Here is a 25164-nt window from a genome sequence, read left to right as displayed (position 1 = left end):
GTTCTCCCAACTGGAAAACACGGCATCAACAGCTCAAGCTTTGCTATCTTTGAACTTTAGCTGTGTGATCCAAATGTTGGGGTATCTAGTTTCGCCTTTCCCTTTGTCTCTTCTTTTAGAAAGATGGACTGAAGTTCTGAGGTAGACCTGAAGTTTCCTTCATCTGCATGTTTTCCTTGGCCTTGGCCTCCTATATCAGGACTAGAAAAAACCTGTCTTGATGTGAAGACACAGACCACATTTCCTTTCAATTATTCTGCCTGACGTAGACGCTCTCTACAGTGACTAAGTTTTCTTAGGCTGTCCTCTGAGCCTACCTCTAATGCGTCACTGCTCTGGGAAAGAGGACAAGTGCATCATGATATCTGTGTGCTTGTCCATCCACTGTGTGCTCTGTTTCCTATCCAAGTAAGTCATCAATCTTTACTTTGGGCTGGGGAGGAGCAGATAATATAAATGCACATTGTTCTTAGTTATTACGAATATACTGAGTCATCAAAATTCCTACTAGTCTTCATCCTGAAATGTGATTATCTTTTTTGTCTCTATTCAGTGTGGATCTAAAATAACCCTTCTTTCCTTACACAAGCTTGTGGATTAATGAATCAATTCCTTACTTCCTTCATTAGCTAATTTGGTACACCATGACCTTTACACCATGTTCCTCATTACATGTCTTCTCAGGTTTATTGAAGTTCCTCTGGGGAGGGAAGTTAAAGGAAGCAGTGAATTAGATTTGGGAATCAACATAAGGTCCGCCTAACTTATGTATGTCTCTTCTGTTCTCCACTTCCTGAAATCCTCATTTTGAATATAATCGATAACATATATTGACTGCACAAAGATGTTATCTGTATTTTATAACAATTAGAGAGCTAATAATTTTTATAATTAGAATCCTGAAAATGTAGTAATTTTCAAACTGATATAAATCTATATCAGATAGCCATAGTTGCTGGAAATATGTATTGTAGTTCAGCTCTATTAATCCTTTCCAAAACATGCATTTTAATGGATTCAGGGCATTATTTTACCTGTATGAATGAGGAAATACTTTTGCTAGTTTATACATCAACAGCACTTGGTTCACGTCATTAGCCTATTCACAATATAAGGCAGAGTCCTAAAAGAATGGGACACTGGATAGTGTAGCAGAGATTGGCAATTATTAACCAAATTGTCCCCCTGTCCCCCACAGAATACACCACTAAAGTGCGTATTGCAGTTGCCCTTCCAGTCTGGTGAGGCTGTGCTCTTTCCAGTAGAATGTGGGCTGAAGTGAGGTGTGATGGTTCTAAGCTCAGCCCACAGCCCTATCAGCTAGAGGTGGTTTTCTGTTGTATGAGTCAGCTAAACAGAGAAGACTTGAAAACAGCAAAGGGTGGAGACACAAAATAGAAGGAACTTGAGTGCCTGCGAGATCATTTGGAGGAGATCTGTCCAAATTACCCAAGATGCAATATATTCATTATGTTCAGCTACTGAAATACTGGGGTTGTTCCAGCAGCTAGCTTCTCTTACTGACACTGACTACGGGAGAAAGCTGTAGCAAAGCATCCAAGCTTTGGTCTTTGCGTGTTGTCTCAATGAGGAAGATTCTGGGCAGCTCAGAACTAATGCAAGGCCTTGACTTTTTAATGGGGAGAAGGCTGGAGTGGAGGATTATAAAGGGGTGAGAAAGTCAGACTTTGCCTTTAGTACTTTGGGTGGGGAGGCTGTTTGTTTACATGAGTCTCATGTGACAACAGAGGCAGGATTAAGCTCGAGAAAGATCCAGTGGAACGTGGGCTGAAAGTTTCTGAGGTTCAGCACCTGGAATCTTGGGTGACTATGCAGAAGATGTCAACAGTAGATTGACACTGGAATAAGAGGGAAGAGCAGAAGTCCCTGAGATGTGCTTATAATCCTATAAAGCTTTGTTAGCCAGAAAAGATATACTGCATGCTTAAGCAAAAGGAGTTCTTGGGAAGAAAATTATTGAGTTTTGTCAGGAGGGTTCTCAAAGTTGCCTCAGCACATGCTTACCAAGGGATGGTTGACTATCTTAATTTTTATTCCAAAAAACGAAAAGGATTATCTTACCCTCCTAATAATGTTGGGATCGTTGCACTTTGCCAGTTTTCCAGCAAAAAGCTGAACTCCAAAGCTTGCAAAAACAAGCATTAATGTCAGCAAAAGAATGGAGACCTGAAAGAAATTGGTGAGATATCAAATCTCTTGGTAAAACATTAAACAGTAGGTTTGGCTTGAACAGCAATATGAACAGGACTTTTCTGATAACATTGTACGAAATTCATGATCTTTTGATGATATCTTTTAATTTCTCCAGCACAGGTCATTCAATTAGCCTTACTGGAATGTTAAAAGAAGAAAATTAAGAAGAGGTTTTGAACTTTCAGAATAAAAACATATGACTTTCACGTAAGAAAATGGGCTAAGGTATTTTTGATATGACTTAGACTTTTCTGATTTTAAAATCAACACTTTGATCCATTTTACTGAATGGAGCAAAAGAAAAATGTTTAAATAATTATACTTTCCCCATTTTCTCAAAATGGGTTCATACCTTTATTAGCAGAGCATAAATTAGGGAGACGGTGGCTTTGCTTTCTTGTGAGCATGATGGTGTGTGAATGTGCTACTCACAGGATTTGAGGTAACTCAGTTTCAAAGCAAATCTATTTTCTGATTCAGGCTCCCTCTGCTGGAGGACCACGTTGGTCTCCACAGAGAAAGATGGCAAAGGGTAAAATACTGAGCACACCACTGATCTGCTCTGGTTGAATAATCTAAAATATACTTAAGTATACTAAAATTACACAGAAACATCACCAGGAGAAAGGCACAAATAGATTCTCTTCTAAAATCTATCAAGGGTCAAAGATATGCCTACATTGCCCATCACGTGATATTCTGCTTTCCTTCCACTCTAGCTGTGTGAAAGCCACCATTTTATGGCTTTATTGCAAAGAAAATATGAAATTTTAAACACATCTTTAAAAAATGTTAACAACTCTATGCCTATAGTAACATTCCAATCTGTCTTTAAAATACCTTAGGATCAACTGCAACTACAACTATTCTCCAGAAAGCAAGATGTAAAACAGGCTCATGCAAATTAATTCACATTTTCCAGGCACAAGCAGAAATCATCAGTAATAAAAAGCATCCTTTGATCACTCCTCTGTAAGGCAAAGATCCTTCTGTAAACAGGTTGTGAGCAATGAACTTCTACTCGCTGCTTTTTCTGCAGCCCTGCTCTTAGAAGACCATAAATCAATGTTTGCTCAAGTAAAAAGAATGTTTTCCCCCTCAATCACGTTTGCAAGTATGCATTATTGTACATTTAGATTAGTTAACGTAGGGTACATTTGTATGTTCCTGTTTTTTAGTTTGTTTTATGTTAACATTCTAAAGATCAGAGACAAATTCTAATGCGGTATGCTTTAAGAGACATATTAAATGAGATTATGAACCAGATGTATTAATTCCTGATATGATTTGTGGAGTAGATGGTGTTAACCTTCTTACCCTTAATTTTCAGATGGGGAAAATAAAACCCAAAGTAGAAATTAGGGTCACGAGTTAGGAATGGAAGTGTCAGCAAATATTATGTCTTTGGATTCTTCTTTCATTGTCATTTCCAGAGTGCTTTTCTATAGCTTAAAAAAAATGTTTGTTGAAATAACTATACTAATAAGGCAGAAGCATTCAGGGGGAACATTTCTGAATGCGTGCTGTGCTTTGTTAGTGCTTTTATAGTCCTCTGGCCAAAAATCAAAATTGTAGACTTCACCTTGACAAGCCAGGCTCGCTTTACCCTCTCGTTAGCTACACTGAAGAGCTGGACTATGGGCACTGGGAGCAGAGGTCACTGTGACTTACCAAAAAAATTTCCTTGAATCCGCTGAAAAGCTCTCGAACCACTTTCCTCATCTGCGGCACCAGTTTGAATATCCGCAGCGGTCTCAGGCACCGAAGCACCATGAGGAGCTGAGCTCCCGATTCAGCAGGCACATTTTGAGGCATCCAACAAAGAAATATCAAGCTCACCTAGAGGAAAAAAAATCTCCTCTGAAATTTATACAATTTATCCTCGACTATTCACATTTTCTGAGAGCCAACTGGCCACGACTTTCCCTTAGCAGAGACTCCACGTATTGTGTGAGACAAGCATCCACCCGGTGAATATGCAGCCTCTTAACTCTAAACTGTGAACCCAGCCTAGACCCAAGCAGCCCCAAAGAAAAGTCATCAAATAGATGCAGGAATGAAACGGGATGCCCACCGTGTGTGTGCACCAGGGCACTCTGCCCCTTCCCTTACTGACACACGGGAGGCTCCACTGATGTCAGCAGGATTGAAATTTCTTTGATCAAAGATATAAACCTCATGCTTGACCTGATACTAGTTTATTAACTATCTAAACATGCTACAGTTAATGGCCATAGTTCTCCTTGCTGTGCTGATTTTATGCCTTCTTGGGCATAGAGAAAAATAATGAAATTTCTTTGAGTTGTTTACTATGGTTTTTCAAATTAGTTTAACCAAACAGTTGAATGGTCTTTCCTAGCCAGATATTTTGTGCCTTAGAATTGAGAGACAGGTCCAACCATTCTCAGTTTAGTTTGCTTTTAGCAGTAAGGGGCTCATCAATCAATTATATGATATAGTTCTGTGGGTTTTTGTTTTTTGTTAGTGTAGGAGCCACAAGAATTGTGGGGGGCAAACTAGATTTGCTGCCTTAGACCTTACTAATGTATGTCTTACGTATACATGAAAGTGGATGATGTACTTCAACCCTACCCATGAATCTTTTTAATGCTTTTAATTTAGATTTTTATACACATGCTTCTTCTTCAGCTATAATGGACACTCTCCACTTAACAACTGAGTTTTGGCATCTACCCCTTCGTGACTCACATATCTCACTCTTGTACCAAGAAAAGTGGGAGATTTTACTAATCCATTATATTTTTCATTTAGGAAATAATCAAAGACTTACAAGATATATAAATATGTCCATTACACCACCGAAGTCCCTGATGACAGCAGTCGGAGTGAAAAATAAGCCATCTGCCATAATCTTCAGATTAAGCTCAATGCTCATAAATATCACAAACACATACTCAGCAATCTGAAACGAGCAACAGGCAGCGCGATCACAAGTGGGAAAACCGCAGGTCAGAGTTTCTCCTGGGAGCTGGGGGCTAAGGTTCAGCAGCAGTACCTGCAAAGTAGGTGCGTGCATGACTCTCCGGAAGGGGGATTCGAACATCATGGAAATGCAGGAGCAGATGGTTACGATGATCATGACCCAGTCCAGGTAAGTCACCAATCCCAACAAATCACTGCCAAAGACCAAACAGAACTGAGCGACACAAACTCTCCGGCAAAGGTGGCTAAAAGTCAGAGAAGACGCTGCTGCGATTCTAAGAACGTGACTGGTATTTTTTTGATGAATCATCATCAGTTGTCTTATTTCATGGCACAAGGTAGCAAGAAAATAGAGAATTTTAAATATTTTTATGCAACATGAAATAGTACATGGGAACTTCAAATGTGCATGGAAAAAAGACTTTGAAAAGCTTACTAAAGTTGGTGGTACTTTGTATTTTTCACAGCTCCTGTGACAGGATCTGTTTTAGATCTGTAAGAGAGAATAAACATATGAGCTTCTGCAACATAGCAATGGTGTTATAACTTGGCAGCCTACTATTTATAAGCATCTCGTCTACCTTAAATCTTTTTCACCCTCTTTAAAAATGTCCATTATAATATATGTTAACTGTATGTGACTTTGGAAGGCAGAGAACGTTAGATGAAAGAAAAATCAGAAGAGTTTGCAGTTGATTCATATGAAAGTAAAGTTTATATTTCTCAAAATACTTAATTTTAGAATTAATGATTCCATTTCACAATTTCTGACATGGGTATTACAAAATTAAACTTTGACTTCCCTTTAAAAACACTCAGTTAAAAATCTTTGCCTTAGCAGTTCAAGGACGTTCCTCATAATTATTTAATTAAATATCTATAAATTCAATAGAGCACTTCACACTGTATTTAACTATGATCTTATGGAGTAATGTACATAGAATTTCTCGGAGTGGGGATTTCTAACTTTTACTTTCAGGGAACCAATCTTCAGTGAAGCCCCCAACGGCATTTGTATGTGTACTCCCAATCACAACAAAGTCATCTTTGGTCCATATGAACTGCATTGCTGACAAGGAGAATTATACCACACTAAACGGAGTGGAGAATTAATAATTACATATTAACTTGAAGGTAACCAACAGGATAATTCCAGATGAAAAACCCACTTTGGAACTGACCAAATCAACTCTAAATTGCCAACTTCTTCCCTTACTTTGTGAAAACTCAGGGGAGTGTTTAATGATTATTACTCAGGTACTTGAAGCTGTGAAGGTCTTTCTAGAACAGCAGAAAGAACAATGGACTGACCATCAGAGAGGGCCATGCACTAGCTGGTGTCCTTGAGCAAAGCTCTCAACCTCTGCTGAGCTAAACGCCCTCCTCTGTTGGAGGAGGGGACACACAAATGACACCAAATGGTTGATGAGGTCTTCTTCAGCCCTGAAATGTTACGGCAATATATTAGTTTCATATGGTTGCTATAACAAAGTACCACAGGCTGAGTGGCTTGAACAACAGAAACTCATTTTCTCATAGTTCTGGAGGCTAGAAGTTCAAGGTGTCAGCAGGGTTGGTTCTTTCTGACGGCTGAGAGAAGGATCTGTCTCAGTTCCCTCTCCTTGGCTTGTGGACAGCCATCTTCTCCTTAGGTCTTCATGCAGTCTCCCCTCTATATGTGTCTGTGTCCAAATGTCCTTGTCTTATAAGAACACCTGTCATATTGGATTAGAGTCCACTCTAATGACCTCATTTTAATTTAATTACTTATTTAAAGTCCCTATCTGGGATACATTCTGAGGTACTGGAGGTTAGCATTTCAACATATAAATATTTTGGGGGGTGGACACAATTCAGCTCATAATAGATAGCAAATATCATATGCTACTGATTATCAACAAAGGAGATCAATTTACTTAAATAGTAGAATCAGGAAAGGTCCAATTACAGATGGGAAAGTATTCTTACTTCCTCCAGGACTCTTAATGTCTTTAAGGTATTTACTTAGTCATGCATGACAAAAAATCTATTTCATCCACTGGCTGTCTGCTAAAATTGGCATGAATCACCACAAATGCAGCATCCTCCAGCCTCTTGCAAGTTTCTACCATGTAGGTATAGAGACACTGGCCAGTGGGTTTTCTTCTCGTAACAGTTGGTAATGGAAACTTTCTTTCTACTTTACATTATTCTAAAAGAAACCATTTGGGGTATTTTGATCTCAAAGAAATTACAAGTTGAAAAGAAGATGGGTGCAATGACCTTTACCTTGTCATTCGGTCTCCCTTTGTTTCAGTGTTCAAAATAAATATGGAGTTAATAACACTGACACATACATATTGAGCAGCAGTTAAAATGAACAGATAAAAATTGGCTGTTAAGTGCTTTCTAAACGTGAGTTTTATATAAATGTAAACTGCTTGCAACCTTTGTTTGTTTCCCACCTTGTTGGCCGCTCAGCAAATAGGAGCAGCATGATTAATTAGCCCACAGTTTATTTTGTGACCCCATTAGGATTACACGGTCCTTCTTCCTGGTATGACAACCCCACCTGCTGTTTGTACGATTCAGGCCAAACCCTGGCTGAAACCGAGTGTACTTACGCATTGAAGCGTGCTCGGACCACCACCCGGCAGAAGTTTCGGAACCTGTGCTCCCGGCCCACTATGAACAGTGGCTTATCGAAGTACGGATGGTTCTCTCGAAGTTCCTCTTCCTGCACCTTCCTTGAAGGGGACATTTATGGGAGAGTAAGCTTAAGGGCACGTTTGCCGTTCCAAAACGAGAGCCAAGAAACACTGTAGCACCCTTTACCTTTTCATTTCTGCTTGTTCCTTCTTTTCTTGGATCATCTTTATTTCACTGTCTTCTCTTTGTGCATTTCTATATCTCACTGTATTGGAATGCTAGAAATAAATTAAAAGGGCCATATCAAAATGGGTGCTATTTTTGAAGAACACCCCAAAATGATCATTTAAAAAAACTGAAATAAGTATCTTTATTTTATATATATCTTAATGGCCGTGGTCATCTTAACGAGGGTCTTTTTACTCCAAAGGATTTTTTTTTCATTAACAATATTTATTGAGAGCCAATTATGTGCCGGGTACTGTTTTAGTCCTGGGAATGTGGCAAAAGGGGAAATAAAACGAAAACAAAAACACAAGATGATATCCCTGATTTGTGGGGCTAATGTTCTGGTTAGGGAGACAGGTCAAAATTAAACCAAAATAAGTAAGAATGTGAGAAAAGTTTTAGCACTTTGGTAAAAAACAAAAGGGAATAGAGTGCTAGAGGCCTCCAAGATTAAATAGACAGATCAGAGCAGACCTCAATAAGAACTGTTATTTGAGCAAAGGCTAGAAGGGTGCAGGCCACCGGATGTTTGCAGAAGTATGTTCTTTCTGAGGAGTGAGTGGGTCTGCACACGGAATAGCCAGGATGCCAGTGTGGGTGGAAAGCAAGCAACAGTGTAGGAGATGAGGCCAGAGGGGGGTGTGGGGAGCAGATCATGAAGGATATGGACTCTGCTTTTCACTCTGTGGGAGATGGAGGGCCATTGTTCAAATAACTTGATACATTTTATAGAAAATAGTGCCTAGATTGAATTGTTTGTCTCTTCTATCATTTGGAACAAGTGAAAAAGATGAAACTCTCCATTTTAAATTGCTTCTACTGTGGAGGAAAAAACATTAGGAAAGATTTCTTATAAATAGCAGAACCCCCATGACCTTTTGCTATGGAGAAGACAAGGGGTGGATTTTTGTTATACATCTATGTAGAACACATAACAAAATATCTTTGAAGAAGAAATAAACTTCTGCAATTGAGGTAATTCAAACAGAACCTTTTGTTGCATGGAGTTAAACACATTTTCAAAGCCATGTTCTAATTTGATTTTGGAGTGCATTTTTATTGAATTCCATGGAAGGAAAGTCCCTTGAACCAGTGTTGTCTCTCTGAATTTTCACCTAGAAGTTTTCTTCATGTGCTATGGCTGATCACAAACTGTAGTGAGTACACAAGACACGTGTTGAATCCCATCACAATTCCACGTTGACAATACAAGACGGTGGATCATATCAGACAGCTCTCTGGCTTAAAAAATCATGGAGGTAACAGATGTTTGCGCTAATTAGAACCATGCACCTTGGGTAATGGCGATATCAGGTGTCTCATCACCAACTTCTTCCATTCTTAATTTTCCCGGGAACACTTAGTAAGGAGAGTTTACTGACTAAGATAGCAGTTTCTTGAAAGCAGATGAAGTATGCTAAAAACATTCCAGAAACTCTTAAGAAATAAGGGGTAAGTGGTGGAAAAGACAAAAACAAAAACCTGTAAGGCTTTGCCAACTTTCTCTTGCTACAGACCTCTTACCATCATTGGCTTTGGACATTCAAGGTTGCTTTCTCAGCCAAGTTATCCAGACTCAGCCTAAGACATATGTTATAATCCAGGCTTCACTAATGATAATTACTTAGCATGCGCTTTCCACTTCTATGGTAATGTTGGCATGGTAGAGCTGCCGGGGAGTCTAACCTGGAAGTCAGACTATGCCTCCTCTGGTGCCCTGGATTTTCATGTGGTTTCCTCCTTCACTCATCTGGGGCTCTGACCCCATGTGGAGGAGTCTACACTGCCCGCCCTCTAACATTACTTGTTCCCAAATCTCCACCTTCCATTCCTTCACAGTATTTTATTCTTCTTTATAGTACAGAGTCAACCTATCACAGCAATGAAAAAAAGAATGAAAATCATCCAGAAATTATTATATATTTGTTTACTTGCTCACCATCTCTTTTGCTAGACTTTAAGCGCCTACAGGGCAGAGATGGTGTCTTGTTTCCCCATTAGTTCTAATCACTAAGAACAGAATCTGGCCTACAATGAACACAATATATAATTGGGTCAGTAAATAAATAAATGAATGATCTAGGGTCCAAAAGCAAAGAAATTATTGGGAAATCTTATGCAGACTTTGACTCAAAAATTCCTTTAAAAATCAAATTTTATTTCCTAGTATGTAAAGCCCTGAAATAATGGAAAGTGCATTTAGAGTCTAGAATATTTGGAATTTAGTAAGCATTCAAAGTTAATAATGTGAATCGTTCCTATAAAATGCTTTGAATGTTTTTAATTTCAGTCAAATATAATGGATATGTCATTTTTGTGTTGATATCTTAATGAAGGTATGTGCTTTGTGGGATGTCTGGAATTTTCTAGAGTTAGCCATAACTTTTCTGTACCTTGTTATTTAATTTACTTCCAGAGTCTCCTTATTTCCTCTGGCAGAAAGTCTTAAGGAGATATAACAATGTGACTGAAAGACCCAAGTGCTGGAATTGTCTGAGCAGTCATTTAAATACATTTTCATAATCATGTTTCCAAAATCCAAAGCATTGCTTAGAACTTACATCTTGAGTCAGAGTTTCAAGAGATTTCCCCCTGCTGATCCTCTGGCTGTTTGATCCGTGTCTTAGTGATCTAAAAGGACCACAACCAATCAGTCAGTACATCTCAAGACCAGATTTGGATGTAAGCAATGATCATTATTTAAAAAAAATAAACAAAACAACTTTTCTTAAATAAAACAAGTAAATTTATTTTTATAGCAAAAGCTTTAGTCTACTCAAATGTCTTTGATCCCATTTAACAAAATTCAGAATTTTGCCATCATGAAGGAAAATATTTTTGAAAGATCTTTTGCATCTTTGGATCTGATTGTAAATTTCATTACTGTTAGCATCAAGGAATAGAACCCATGCCTATCTGCTAACCAGGGCTGTGTACAGTGAACACTTCCTGTAACACTCCTTTCCTTAGTCTGCCTGCAGCCTCCTCTCCTAGTGTATTTACCTGCGCTCTTGGCGGATGTGATGCTGCACACTGAGAATTGACCTTTCCTTTGCCGGCTGCCCCTCAAATGAACCACTCAGCATGCGCTGTCGAGTGCAAGCTCTAGGGAAAAAAGGTAGCCCAAGATAAATGCGTGATCTGTACACATGGGATGAATAATACATAACTGCTCATTACTCTGATTATTTTTAAGGAAACACCAATGATCAGGCAAAATACAGCAAATGGCACATAATCATAAAGGAAAAGGAGTTTTAGGCTTCAGGTCAAGAACACTTACAAAGCAGAACTGTCGTAGCTATGAAGAGGGACTGGAAAATAAACAGAAAGCTCTTGCCCCTCCCCCCATCACCCAAATAGGAGAACTTCTATTGGGATTCTGTGAGTAGTAGGGCCAACCTGATCATAGTTAATCATGTCATTGTTTTTGAATTTAGACAAGGAGATTTCCATTAAAACCCCTTAGGGAAGGATTTGTCCACCAAGGCCCCTAGGATGATGGAATATATGTTTCAAGAAGATTTTGCAGAACTCTAGGAAAACTGGAAAGCATAAAGTTAGAGAGAGGCACAAATTAGCAGTAAAGAGAAGTAACTAAAGCTGGAATTAATACCTAGAGAAACCTCAGTCTAAAGCTTGTGACTTATAGGTAATCATTCACCATTTTCTTTGCAGCCACAAAACTCCGAAGACTTTTAAAAATATGTTCTCTTTTTCATAATTGTGTGACTCAGTAACTGTGGTGTGAGTGATTTGGAGAGAGAACAAAATTTCTTCTCCAGAAAGCTCCCCCCAACTGAAAATGACAGAAATTCCCTTGAGGTAGTAGTCAAGTGGAAGGAAAATAATACAAGGGTTAGGAGAGCTGTGTTCCAGAGGTGACACTGTCACGAATTAGTTGAGTAACCCTTCAGCTCGTTTCCCTTATGGGTAACATGAGGAGAAGGCCTTGATCTCAAAGAAAATGCATAGACTTAAAATACTATGATTTTATGGTATGAAAATCTTATACACTGTAGTTATTCAACACCTGAACACTTGTACAACTGTCATTGCTCTACACTTTCATACTTATATTTCCTAATATGTTACCCAGACTGGCTTTGATTTATATTACTGTGTCTGTGTCTGCTTACTACACTTAAAACAGCAGCTTTTATGATACCATGTGCATATTTAAGTACCTAAAAATGCCTTTGATGCCAGTGAAGATAATTATGGTAAATACCTATGAAAAATCATACAAGCTCAATGAATGCAAATGCATTACAGAAAATAAAGCTCAAATAATCACAATTCTTAGTTTAATAAGCAGCACGATCCACTCTGAGATAAAATCCAAGTGAAAATTTCATTGAACAACAAGAATTTATGACAATGATATACAGAGATTGTGCTTATTTCCAAGACTACAATGACGTTGCATAGGAAGATACATTTGTAAGTTAGGCTGAGTTGACAAAGGTGTTGCATGTTGTGTATACTAAGGACTGTTTATCCAACAAAGAACTGAAAATTATGAAGCCATCCTGAGAAAATTTATTTGCACAATGGTATTATTCTGACATATATACAGATCCTTGCCATTTGTGTAAACTGTCAAGACTTAAGCTGCAGCCACTGTCCTAGTAACTTATTCTTTTGTTACAAATCTCCCCTGAAGTAGTCGAGATGTCTCGACCTTTCATACAAAATACATACGCCTGGATTATAACATATCCATTTGAATTGGTTGACCTGCTGTGTTTGAGTTGGAAGAATGCAACTGGCTTTAAGCTGCCTGTAATAAAGGACTGTTGGAGGGGTCCGTTTGCCTGTGAGCATCAAAGCCCAATAAGATGTGAATAGGAGTTTGGAGCAAAGAAAGTGATTATTTTTAGGAAGTAGCCCAAGCCCGGAGACACAGGTGAGCTAATACCTAAAGACCTGGCTCCCCAATAGCTTTCAGGGGGTGGGTTATATAGGAGAAAAATCATTAATCATGATGACTAAGGGAGTTAGGGTCATGGTCAAGGTTTCAGTCTCTACTGACTGGTTGGCACTAGGGGAGGGGTAGTTTGATCAGTGTATCTGGTCCTAATGTTGGCCATGGCATCACTTCGTCTGGTTTTGCTGCTTTTCTGTACCTGGAGCTAAAACATAACCACGTCCTAGAAGCTATCTCTAGTTTGACCGAAACTCTGTATCTGTGGTCAACAGACCTGAGGCTTTGCTCCTGAGATTATTTGATGTTGATCAGAACCTTATTGTCCTGAGGGCTCAATGCTTAAGGGAGTGGCCATGCAAGGGAGAAGGGGGCAGGTGAGTCAGGGTGCCAGATGAGGCCAGTTTGGATCAAAAGGAAATAAAGGAGGAAGGGTCACATTAAAGAAACGAAATTTCTGCGGGTTACAGTGTCTGCCTAACAGTCCAGCCTAAAGCTGCCTGGGCCTTCTCACTGGGGAAGAGTTAGCACTCCATCTACTGACCCCAGGGCTTACAGATGTTCCAAAATCTGGGTCAGCATAACACACCCATTCCTGCTGGGTGTCCTCTGTGGATCCTGCCCAGACCCCCTTCCTCTAACTACAAGACAAACAGGTCTCTGTGCAGACTCCCTCGCCATTGGAAAACCTCTGACATCTCTTCTTCCAACAGCGTGACTGAAATTGTGGTGAGAAAGCAAGTCCCTTTTCCTCTTTGGCTCAAGATCACTTTACTCTTTCCCACTGGGTCCAGAGAATTCAGAAAATAGTACGAAAACGGGCTAGAGTTTTGGCCACGTAGGGGAATCTTCCTTCTCTGTATGATTCAGTGATTTTTGGGTGTGGGGGCTGGTTTTTAGCTCTACCCTGCAATCAGAAAACCTGTGCTTAATCCGGTTAAGACAGCCATTTCAATGTGTATGATACTTAAAACCATTTCCTTTCATTTCCTTTTCCTATCACTTTCTTCTATGTTTATAACACTCTTTGCTAATAAAATCTTAAATTAGATAATTATGGGAATAAATAATAAAATGCTCAGCAACTCTGGGCCCATTTAACCATGTAGCAGGTGATTTCGGAGTTCCACTGGAGCCAAGCATAAACTCCAGTGGCTTCCACTTCCACACTGGGTGGGCCCTGCCAGGCTCTTCTTGTTCTCTGAGCAGAGGCTGCTTACCCACATCTGCGTTTCCTGGGCTCCAAAAGTACCCACGTAATCTGACCAAAGTGAAGTCAGGCAAATGGGGCCACCTTTGCTTGGTGGTAAGAGGTCAACTTTGGTATCTAAGGCTCAGCGTGGTTCCCTGTGCCAGCCCCACACATCCCAGCACTCCACCTCCGAGGCAAAGGTAAACAGTCTACATCTCCATTTAGCAGTGCTCTTGTTCAGTCTCTTCTTGGATCAACTGCTCCAATACCTCCCTCTTTCCTTTGAGTATCTTTAATGGCTTTTGAATGAGAAAACAGTAGGTGCTCAATAAATATTTTTTAAATGAGTGAACCTTGAAATTCTGTGAAGATCAAATATTTTAATTTCTTTTTTTGATCACTTCATGCTTATGAAGCATGGAAATAATCACAAACAAAACAGCATGTGTTTGAAATATGCTTTTTAAAGGGGAAGTTAAATAATCTTAATTTCATCACAAGTTGGAATACTATGCCACCAAAAAATGAGCTGCACACCTATGACAGATGAGACGCTTACATACTAATGAAAAAGGGATTAGACATTGCTTCTTGGGAGTAGAGCATTTATAAACATTTATCTATATTTTAGGTGAACACTATTAAGGGGAACTCTGTAAGCCAACATGAAGCTGAGATGAACTCATTTCAATGTCTTAAATGGGAGACCTGATCTGTTGCTGGGAACATGGTCTCCATATATCGTGTCTTACAGCAATCTACCACCAAGCTGAAGTAGTAACTAAGGAATTTGAGATTTTCAATGTTTTATCAATAAGGAATTTGAGACTCTTAATATGTTACCAATATTTTAGTAAAGAACCTACTCAGAAGCTCTTGAATGTTCAACTAAGTTATATTTTGCCACTTAAAATTTTTCATTTGAATTTAGATGTCTTTTGGTCTCACATAAAGATAAAAGAAACATGTTTTCAGGAAGAAAATGTTCATTTATTTGCTCCCTAGAGAAAAAGCAAAGGTAATGGTATTGAAAAGAGCGCACTGATCTTCAGGGAAGGTGTTGCTTTCCTTAGAGGAAAGGCCGATAGAGTTGTGGTATTAAGGTCTTCATCATCTTTCTCTTCACCATGGCAAGTACTAGAAAGGCCAGTTTCCTAGAAAGTCCATCTAGTGGCTTAACATAAAAAACACTGGTCTGCCTGCTTGGCTTCTTGACCTGGGAGGCACAAGGTTTCAAGTGTCTGGTGAAAAATAATGAAGTCTTTTGTCTTGTCTGAGTGAGGAAATTCTCCATTATGCAGGCATATGTAATCCCTTTATTCCTGCTCCCTGGGGGAGAATTACAGTGAGGCATTTTCCTTTTCCCAGTTGGGGTTAATGTTATGTCCTCTCTACCTTTGAAAGTAAAACAAGACGAGGACCCCTGAGGATGATTCAAATGTGGGAATATTCTACAGCAAACACACAGTCCCAGTTGCAAAAATATTACCCCTGGTTTCTTGCCAAGCCTTTGAAAAAAACATATGAAAGATTGATTCTTTTTTCTTCTTCTTTGCATTGCCTTTGTGCTGTGGAATTTCAATTGCCCCTTACATGACAGCCATATATATATAATCTTTTACGGAGGCTGAGGGAAGAGAATCGCGTCTTAAGAAATTGTCTCTATTTTTCTTGACATTTCTCCATCTAAAATATTTTTAAATTGGCCCAAAGATTATGGTTATGCGAGAGATCTTTGGTGCTTTATTAGCCTTTAAACACCACTAGTTGTTTATAGAAACAGTAGCAGGGGGTCCTAGGTTTCTTTCTTCTCTTTCTCCATGTCTTCTTTCTTAATGTTCCAGAACAAAGGTGTTGGAAAAGCCTGTGAATTCTGTAATGAAAAAGAGAGATCTGGGAGTCTTCAAATTATTTTCATTCATTATAGAAAAGTTAGATTACATGATACCATCAGATATTAATTACCATCTAAAAGAACTGCAATATAACTTTGCAGAGCACTAAATTTGAGGAATTTTACTCAAATCTTGAACTCCAAAAGGTAGCACATTGTAAAATATTATCCAGTGTCAGTTAATATAATGTAATCATATCAACAGACAACAGGAAGATAGTCCTTCAGGGATAATTATGTAAAACTATGGTAGAACTGTAAAGGAAATAGATGATGAGTATTTCCTGGCGTGGACTCTTACCTGACTCCACTGAAGCGACTTGTCCAAAGAAGAGACAATAGCAGATACTGATGGGTGAGTTGCTCTGTAATGGGCTCTCGCTGAGGTGAGGAGAAAGCTGCATTTTTATCGTAGTGAATACCCTATTCCTTCGTGAATCAGCCCAGTCCTGAGTGAATGGATATGGCTCTTGAATAGCAACAGATTAGTTCTTTTCAATCTTGCATTATTAATAAAAATGTTTTTATATAGACATGTAAATACATGTCTAGGGCAACTAGAACTTCACTGTGGATTGAAAAATAAAAGAAGGCTTATCGTATGTAGGTACTTTAACAAAAAAGAAAATTAACTCATGGGAAATCTATGCCTCTAATGTATTTATTAAAATTCAACAAATAAGATGCCTGAAACCGCACACCACTCATTGGAGTTCAACTTTTGTAACCCAACTACTGACTCAGAAAATTGTAAATCACAACACAAAGACTAAATTTTTTATTACGATAAAAGTGAAATTTTGTAAATGTTGCATAAACCATATGAACCAATTTTCCCACAGATATGTATTTTTCTATATTACTTATTACTTTATTCCCCAGTTATAAAATAGTAAAAGAAAAACCATGTTAAAATATCTTCCCACATTTGTTAGGTAAAATTGAATAGCAGCTCTCCTAATCCAGAGCAAAATTACAATCACTTTGGAGTTTATCTAAAAATAATCTGCAAAGCAGATACTAGCTCAATGAAATATAACAGTTTGATTATCACAAATCAGGAACTACATAAGAAAACATCTCAGAATATATTATTTTGCTATAGATGGTAATGGATATTAACTAGACTTACTGTGGTGATCATTTCATAATACATAAATATCCCCTCACATCATCATTTTGTACACCTAAATCTAATATAATGTTATAGGTCAATTATTTCTCAATAAAAAAAAAATTAAAGGTTGAATGGAAGTTTGGTTGTTAAAAAAGCAATATATGTATATATGTGTGTGTGTGTGTGTGTGTATAAAATTTTGCTTCAATTAAGTTATATTTTATCACTTTGAAATTTTTCACTATTTTGTGTTGTATACAAACGCATACAGCCACAGATTTTATCTCCTTCGTTTACTGTTCTCTGAATAAGCTTAATTTCCATGTATCCACTTAGTCTCTGTATCTCAAAATGGTCTTTGAACTGTCTACAAGAGCTTATAAGTGCTATGAAGATCTTAATAAGGAAAACCAACAACTAAGTAGCCTTAATGGAATCACTTATGGCAATATTTAATATGTAGATTAAATATTTGATTAATATATAATGTCACAGCAATATACCCAACATTAATAATTAGTACTTACTATTTACAATATATTAAATATTAATAAATATATTTAATACTGGGTGTTAATAATTTAATGTTTGATCAATATTGATATATTAATACTCAACACTCTGTTTTCTTAAAACCTCAAGATATTCTTGCCAAATGTTGGTTCTAAAAAATTGCTGCTGTATCAGGAGGCTGACTCTAACTCAGCTTCAGGGGCATCTGCCTGCCTTTCTCTCATCTGCAGGGTCACCCAGCACCTTTCTTTCCCTCATAGTCCACTGAGCAGTTGGCAAGTCTAGCCCAAAGGCCTGGGGGATGCTGCAGGTACTCAGGCCTTCTCAGTGGTGCTGTGTGTACCTTGCTAGAAAAGCCCAGTATGTGGAGCCACAGAGAACTTGACACAAACTTATCCAAAGTTGTTGAATTGCTAGGCTGACCAGTAAAACTGTAATTTGAAAAGGAGAACTTGCCAAATGGGAAAAAGCAAATGAGGTAAGTCACTAATGCTTTGCATTATTAAGTTCCCTTAGACTTCCCAATTAATTGGGCCAGCTTCAGGGAATTGGCAGCCCTGGGTCTAGACAAGATATTTCCCTTGTCATATAGCTAATGATGTGCACAAGAGAGGTGACCCTTTGGAGGGAATCATTGGAATTTAATTTGATTTTTCCTTCCTCTAGAAAACTCCATGATCTCTTCAATCTCTGCAATATCAGGCTCATCCTCTCTTCCAGACAAATATGACCTAGGGGCTAGAGAAGAGCCCAGGTGTAAGTTCATCTGACCCAGATCCTGGGGAGAGACCGCTGGGAGAACAGGGCCATCAAAGAGGCCAGAAACCAAAAGAAAAACCTCTCATTCAGCCTACAGCTCATGAAAGACCAGCCCTAGCTAAGTCCTCATGCAACGTGATGTGTTCTCTGTAGATTTCATGTTGGCAATTGCAACCCTTGCAGAAGACAATGTCATACTTGTCTCAGTGATAGCTGTCACTGTTCTACTAGTGGTGCCTCTGATGGTAGGTACAGGCTCTCTTCCAGCTGTTCCTCATGCCCTGATCACCAGCCCCTCTTGTCCAACTATCTTAATTTACACCCTGTTCACAATCACTCTTCCATCCTTTCAAGCCAAGCAGGCCTACCGTTAACACTGATCATGCCCTTGCCTCTTACTTTCCAGTTGTCTGTGAAAGATACTGGCCTTTACTTGTTTGACTACATCTCCTGCCAAAGCCTATGTAAGTCCCCTACTTCTGATACAGGACTGTTTTTCTCCTGGCATGTCCAAGTAGAGTGGAGAATGTCATAGCTGCACTTCAGACATTATAGAAGATCACGGCTGCCTGTGCCCACCGCTTCCAGACAACTACATGCAATGCCAACCTCTGTTGATGAACCTATGTTGTTAGTTTGGGAGTATATCCACAAAATAAATATCCAGCATATGATCTGAATAAATAATCTGATGATACCTTGAAGATGTTAGCAAGCCTAACATAGGTTTAACTGAGTATAAAACTGTAGTTGATAGACTATTTCCAGGGGGTGAGCAAGAAACTTGGGATCAATACAGAAAATGGTACATTGATTTATCAAAAGTATTATATGCCCCTCAGACACAGTCTCTCCTGGACCACAGTGGAGACTTCTGAAGTGAGCCCTTGAGGATGTGCTTTGAAGGTGACTGTCAACTGCCTGAATCTTGGGGTCAACCATGGGTTTCTCTTGAACTTACTACTAATAGTGCAAAATCACCTACAGAGCATTTTACAGATACTAACTTGTTTCACTCTCACCTATGAGGCAGGGTCTATTAATTTACAGACCTCATTTAACAGATGAGAAAACTGAGGTTCAGAGAGATTAAGTAACTTGCCTAAAGTCAAACATCTGTAAAGTGATGCAGTCAGGATTCTAAATTTGGCTATTGAGCTACTGAGTGAATACCTTCATGGCACACTCCTCATTTACTCCTATGTGGTTGCTTAGATCCCCACTTGACAGATGAAGAAACTGAGGTTTCCCAAAGGACTTACCACTGCTCAGAGGACTGACAGACAAGTGTGGCTGATTGCCAAGCCTGTCCTCTTTCTATACTGACAGAGCATATTCTATAAGACTATATGGGCCTGAACAGGAATGAGGCCCCCTTTGTAACCAGTGTCAAGAAGACCACACAATTCCAGTCCAGAAATGAGTTTGCCTGAGTTCACTTATCCATCAGGGTCTGAGATATGAGTTGCAACCAATATTCAGCAAAATCTCTCCCATGAAGACAGTTCTATCTATTACCCCAAGATAACTCACAGCTAATATGGGAAGTTTTATGGAGGGTTTGGAGAGAGAAGGAAGAGATTGAAGACTTACAGTTCTAGAGAGTTAAACTGACCCAAAGAGCAAGGATGCCAGTAGCCCATACAGCACCTTTGCATAAATTAGAAAAATACTGCTCCTTCTTCTTGAGGGATGTTGTCCCAAGCTAAGGGATGTTGCTTGGTTGTATGCTTGTGTGGGTAGAGGTGGAGGCTGAATTTCAGCTTCTAATTGTCCCCTTGACCTGGCACCTTTGTATCATGCATAACATGTACGTGGACCTTGAGAAGCAGCTGCAGCATAGAAAAATCAAGGGATTTAGAGTACGTCAATACAAATCATGAGAACAGGAAACCCTCTATAATTTAAAACCATAGAATGGTAGTTAATATATGGACTTTGGAGTCACACAGACCAAGCTTTGATTTCTGGCTCTCTGACTCCCTGACTCACTAGAGAGGGTAGCCTCAGGTAAGTCACCTAACCTCCCCGAGCCTTGATTTCTTCATCTCAAAACAGCTAATAATCCTCAGGGTTGCTATGAGGACATAATGGGAGAGAGCATGTGAAAGAGCACACAGTGTTCAGCATGCAGTCACCTTCCAATAAATGGGAGAACTTAGATGCATAAGTTCTTGGGGACACATAAATATGGCTGCCTATTTGGGAAATCACGTTGAGACTGATGATTGACGTGTTACCCAAGACTGTTTTCATGGTATGTAAACTTGGGAAAAATTACTTATCCTCTCTAAGACCCAGTTTTGTCATCTATAGCATGGGGGTTATAATAGCATTTTTCTGAAGAGGAATGTTGTGCAGATTAAATGAGATAATATACGTGAGAGCTTAGCACCCTACGTGCATCTCAATAAGTGTTCACTCATCACTTTCCTATCTCCCCTTTCCTCTTCCTCTATCTTCATGTTAAAAAGGCATTTTCATGGCATAATAAAATATAATTTAAGGTATGAAAAAACAATACTGGAACTGTTGTTCACTTTATTTTATGGTACATTTTAAGTAAGTGAATTTAACTATTGAAGTCACTGAACAAGAGAACCATGTACGTATGAATTTTCTTGTCACAATTATGATCAGAAAATAGAGATATTATTGAATGCTCCTACATCTAACTCGTGTCCTAAGTATTTTCTACTAGCAAACATCGTGAACTCCTGAAGGAGTAATCTGTGTATCCAGAATCTAGGAAAATGCCTGGCACTTAGAAGATGCTACAGAAATATTCTTGAATGTATGTCTTAGGGGTACTTTCTTTCAGGAAGAAAACCTAGCTAATGTCATTTAAAAACCTATAGTTTAATAAGTGTGTAGTGATTTTATTTATACTTACATAGTATATAAATTGTACTTGTAGTCAATAAAAATGATTCTCTTAAAGTGATAAGAGAAAAACTAACCCTACATATGCCATTAACTATAATTTAATTTTTTTTGTAATAAGTGACATTCAACTAAAGGCTATTCCTTAAACTTTAAAAATTATTAATACAGGTGTACCGCACCTGTCATAGATCCAAATACCAGAATGCAAATATCATATCAGAATGAACATTCAAAAAGGTTATGAAGCCCTGGCCAGGGAGGCTCAGTTGGTTGAGTGTTGTCCTATGCACAAAAAGGTCAACGGTTCAATGCTGGGTGAGGGCACCCGCCCAGGTTGTGGGCTTGATTCCTGGTTGGGGTGCATGCAGGAAGCAGCCGGTCAATGTTTCTCTTTCTCTCCCCATTCCTCCTCTCTCTCTAAATCAATAAAAACATATATTTAAAAAATCTTTATTGATTTAAGAAAGAGAATGGGAGAGGGAGAGAGATAGAAACATCAATGATGAGAGAGAGTCATCGATTGGTTGCCTCCTGCACGCCCCCCAACTGGGGATCGAGCCCAAAACCTGGGCATGTGCCCTAACTGGGAATCGAACAGTGATCTCCTGAATCATAGGCAGGTTCTCAACTGCTGAGCCATGCCGACTAGGCAATAAAAACATATTTTTTAAAAAGGTTATGAAGATATTGTCTGAATTAGTGAGGCTCTGATGGCAAACCACAAGAGCATGGAACTTTTAAAAATAGTGCAAAAATATTTATTTTATTTTGACATTTCTCTATGCATTGAGCCTAGCAGGAATGATAATGGATTTCTGCTTAATTTCAAGGCTTTGAATTAGACAAATCTCAGTAGCAGTAGTAATGTGTTTTAAAGTGCACTGCTATTTGTTTCTGTTTCATCCACTGCCTTTTGAAGGAAGCTTTCCTTAGTGGAGCTGAACAGTGTAGTAAAATTCAAAACAACAGTGAATTTTTAAAATTTTTTATTGAATTTATTGGGGTGAAATTTATTACTATGGGTTTCAGGTGTACAATTTCATAACACATCATCTGTATATTGTATTGTGTGTTCACCACCCCAAGTCAAGTCTCCTTCCATCACCATTTATGCCCCCTGTACCTTCTTCTACCTCCCCTCACCCCCCTTTCCCTCTGGTAATCACCTTACCATTGTCAGTGTCTATGAGTTTTCTTTGCTTAATCCCTTCACCTTTCCTCTCTAGCCCCCAGTCTCCTCCCTTCTGACAGCTGTCAGTCTGTTCTCCATATCTATGAATTTCTTTCTATTTTGTTTGCTAGTTTATTTTGTTCATTAGATTCTACATATAAGTGAAATCATAACAACAGTGAATTTAATAGCAACTTTGATTTTATAATTTAGATGGTGGGATATTCTGTCTCTCACAATACTCTCCAGATAAGCCTTGAAAAAAACAGTACAGATGCCCCTTTGTGCCAAGTGAATCACTGTATTTAAGCATGCAACAGTATTCTCAAGTTCTGTAAAAATGTCCCCCTCACTGTTTCTCATCAAAGAGTTCTCAGATAGATCCAGAAATTCATTTCTATTTCTCAAGGCTTCAATTAATTAAAAAATAAGTAGAAGAACACAAATTAAAGATGATTATGTGTAGAAAAGGGTGACTTCACCAATGATTCAAATATCCCAAACTCTGGGGCCCTTTTTCTCTGAGACTTTTTCCTTTGTAGACTTGAATTTCCTGTTCAGAGGAAATTCCACATAGTGGAATCATGCGGATCCTGTTTCAAATGGCAGATGGATATTTGGAAATGTGGGTCCCCTGAGAACTGAGACCACTGGCCACCCTGTAGCTTAACTATCAGTACCAAGAACTAAGCCCTCTACATCAACATGACTTCACTATTCATTGCAGGAAATCCCTGCCCAGAAATTTAAGGCCATTAACCAATAAGCAATTTCATTGTTAGCTTCAGGAACTTTCCCAAAACTCATTTGTCTGAACTACAGACTAAGGAACTAGCCTCTTGCTCTAGAGTCTAGACAATAGGTCACTCAGCTGGTCAACCAGTCACCTATAAATAACTGTACTTATCAAGACTCAGGCCAAGACCCTGCCCCCTAGGGCCATCAATCCTAAACTTTTTTTTTTTAAGTGCTGTTTCTAAAAATCAGTCGTATTTATTTTTTAAAGGTAATACATGTATATGGTTAAAAATTCAAAAGGCATAAAATAGATTTCCTGAGTGAAGATGGAAGCACAAAGTCATCATTTATTTTTTCTCTTCTCAAAAATCACCCCAAATCAAGAAGAAAAGCAAAAAACAGAAGTGTAAACTCCATCTGATAACTGATAACTGAAATGTGGAGCTGGACTGGGTAGAAAGAGCATCGAAGGCCGTAAAGAGGTAAAGGTATATTACTACTTCCTCACCCCCCACCCACAGTGCTGCCCTCCCCAGAGCAGTAATGGTTACCTGTCCATTCAGGTACTTGTTACCTGTTGTGCATCCTGGAGAGTATGACACTATTTTTTCTTTATTGAGATATAATTGACATATAACATTATATTAGTTTCAGGTATACAGCACAATGACTTGATCTTTATATTGTGAAATGATCTAGAATTCTCTGCCCAATCTCAATCAGATCTCCCAGCCTGGAGGCACTTAAATTCAAACTCAAAACCTTAAAAATATCTACCCCAACTATCTCTTCTGAGACATTAGTAAGACTGCTGAAGTACTAGTTTCCTTCACTGTAATAACTATTAAATTTTACTTAGCTTGATCAACAGATTATTCAGATGGCATTTTGGGGCAGTCTGCAGAGCAAAGGCACATGAACTGAGGATCAGATAAGTGAGTTGCTCAAGGTTATAAAGAAGCAGAACCAGATACCAGCCCAGGCCTTCTAACATTGAGTCCAGTATCCTGTGTTACCCAAGGTTGGGATGATGGGGGGGGGGGGAGAACTGTTCTAACAGCACCTCCTCCAGTCTTGAAATTCCTAGAGGCTAGGGGAGGAGAGGCTCCGGAGAGAGTGAGAAGACACTGAGAGAGTGGTGGGAACTTTTCCTTCTTCCCCATTTTGAACAGGGCTATTTGAATCATTTGCTGTGAGGGAACTGCAAATGTTTTTTTCTTTTTTCTTTTTTGTTTTTTTAATTTTTCTTTTCCTCTCTTTTTTCTTTCTTTCTCTTTTTAGTTGTTTTTTCTTAAAACCCAGCATAGAAAAATGTCCATGAACTCATAGGCATGGACTCAATCTATTCTTGACTTTCTAACTTATGGGCTACATTATAATGCAGGCATGGTACTATTATTATTATTATTATTATTGCTACTATCATTATTAGTGAAAAAAGTAAGTACACCCAAAGAAACTATCCATTTGACATCTTGCACTTGTCCTTAATTCTTGCACAGACTAGTGAGGCAGAGATGAGGAAAACTTTTTACAGGAGAAAAAAGCTAAATGACTATTCTAAAGATCGAATATGTATTCTTAAAAGTAATCTTAATGTTTTTCCTAATTGTAGCCTCTTCTGTCCTGAGATTCACTGGATAACAGAGCTTAAGGAGCCTCAAAGAGCTCCCTCTCATTTTGTAGTGTTCCAGGCTGTAGTAAAATGCTATTGCCTCTGGGTGTCCCTCAAACTGCACAAGTATTGGGCAAGTTTGAGAGTGTCCTTAAACACTGATAGTTTTAAAAATTTTGCTCAGGTACCCCATAAATTTTCTTTTTTTAAAACCATGTATTTACATTTACAAATCAACAACTACATTTTCCTTTCATCGGAGAATCTCATCCATCCAATCCATTCAATTTTATGTCATTGGGCACCTATAAAGTCAGTTTTCATTGCCAAACCAATCAA

At 38.6% G+C, this 25164-nt stretch overlaps 1 protein-coding gene across 1 annotated transcript in view; it reads right to left on the bottom strand.

The window, feature by feature from the left end:
- NALCN (sodium leak channel, non-selective) overlaps positions 1–25164 on the bottom strand; it is a 273012-nt gene that overhangs the window by 36036 nt on the left and 211812 nt on the right. The window contains exons 19-27 of the mRNA XM_081127411.1: positions 11017–11118; positions 10575–10644; positions 7972–8063; positions 7761–7883; positions 5594–5650; positions 5231–5351; positions 5006–5137; positions 3886–4053; positions 2083–2187 (exon numbers count right to left, since the gene is read on the bottom strand). Coding sequence (XP_080983537.1) covers positions 2083–2187; positions 3886–4053; positions 5006–5137; positions 5231–5351; positions 5594–5650; positions 7761–7883; positions 7972–8063; positions 10575–10644; positions 11017–11118 — 970 coding nt within the window. The remainder of the gene's footprint in view (positions 1–2082; positions 2188–3885; positions 4054–5005; positions 5138–5230; positions 5352–5593; positions 5651–7760; positions 7884–7971; positions 8064–10574; positions 10645–11016; positions 11119–25164) is intronic.

This window comes from Miniopterus schreibersii (genome assembly GCF_964146895.1).
Source record: "Miniopterus schreibersii genome assembly, chromosome: 2".
NCBI lineage: Eukaryota > Metazoa > Chordata > Mammalia > Chiroptera > Miniopteridae > Miniopterus > Miniopterus schreibersii.
This window is presented reverse-complemented; position numbering and strand designations above follow the sequence as displayed.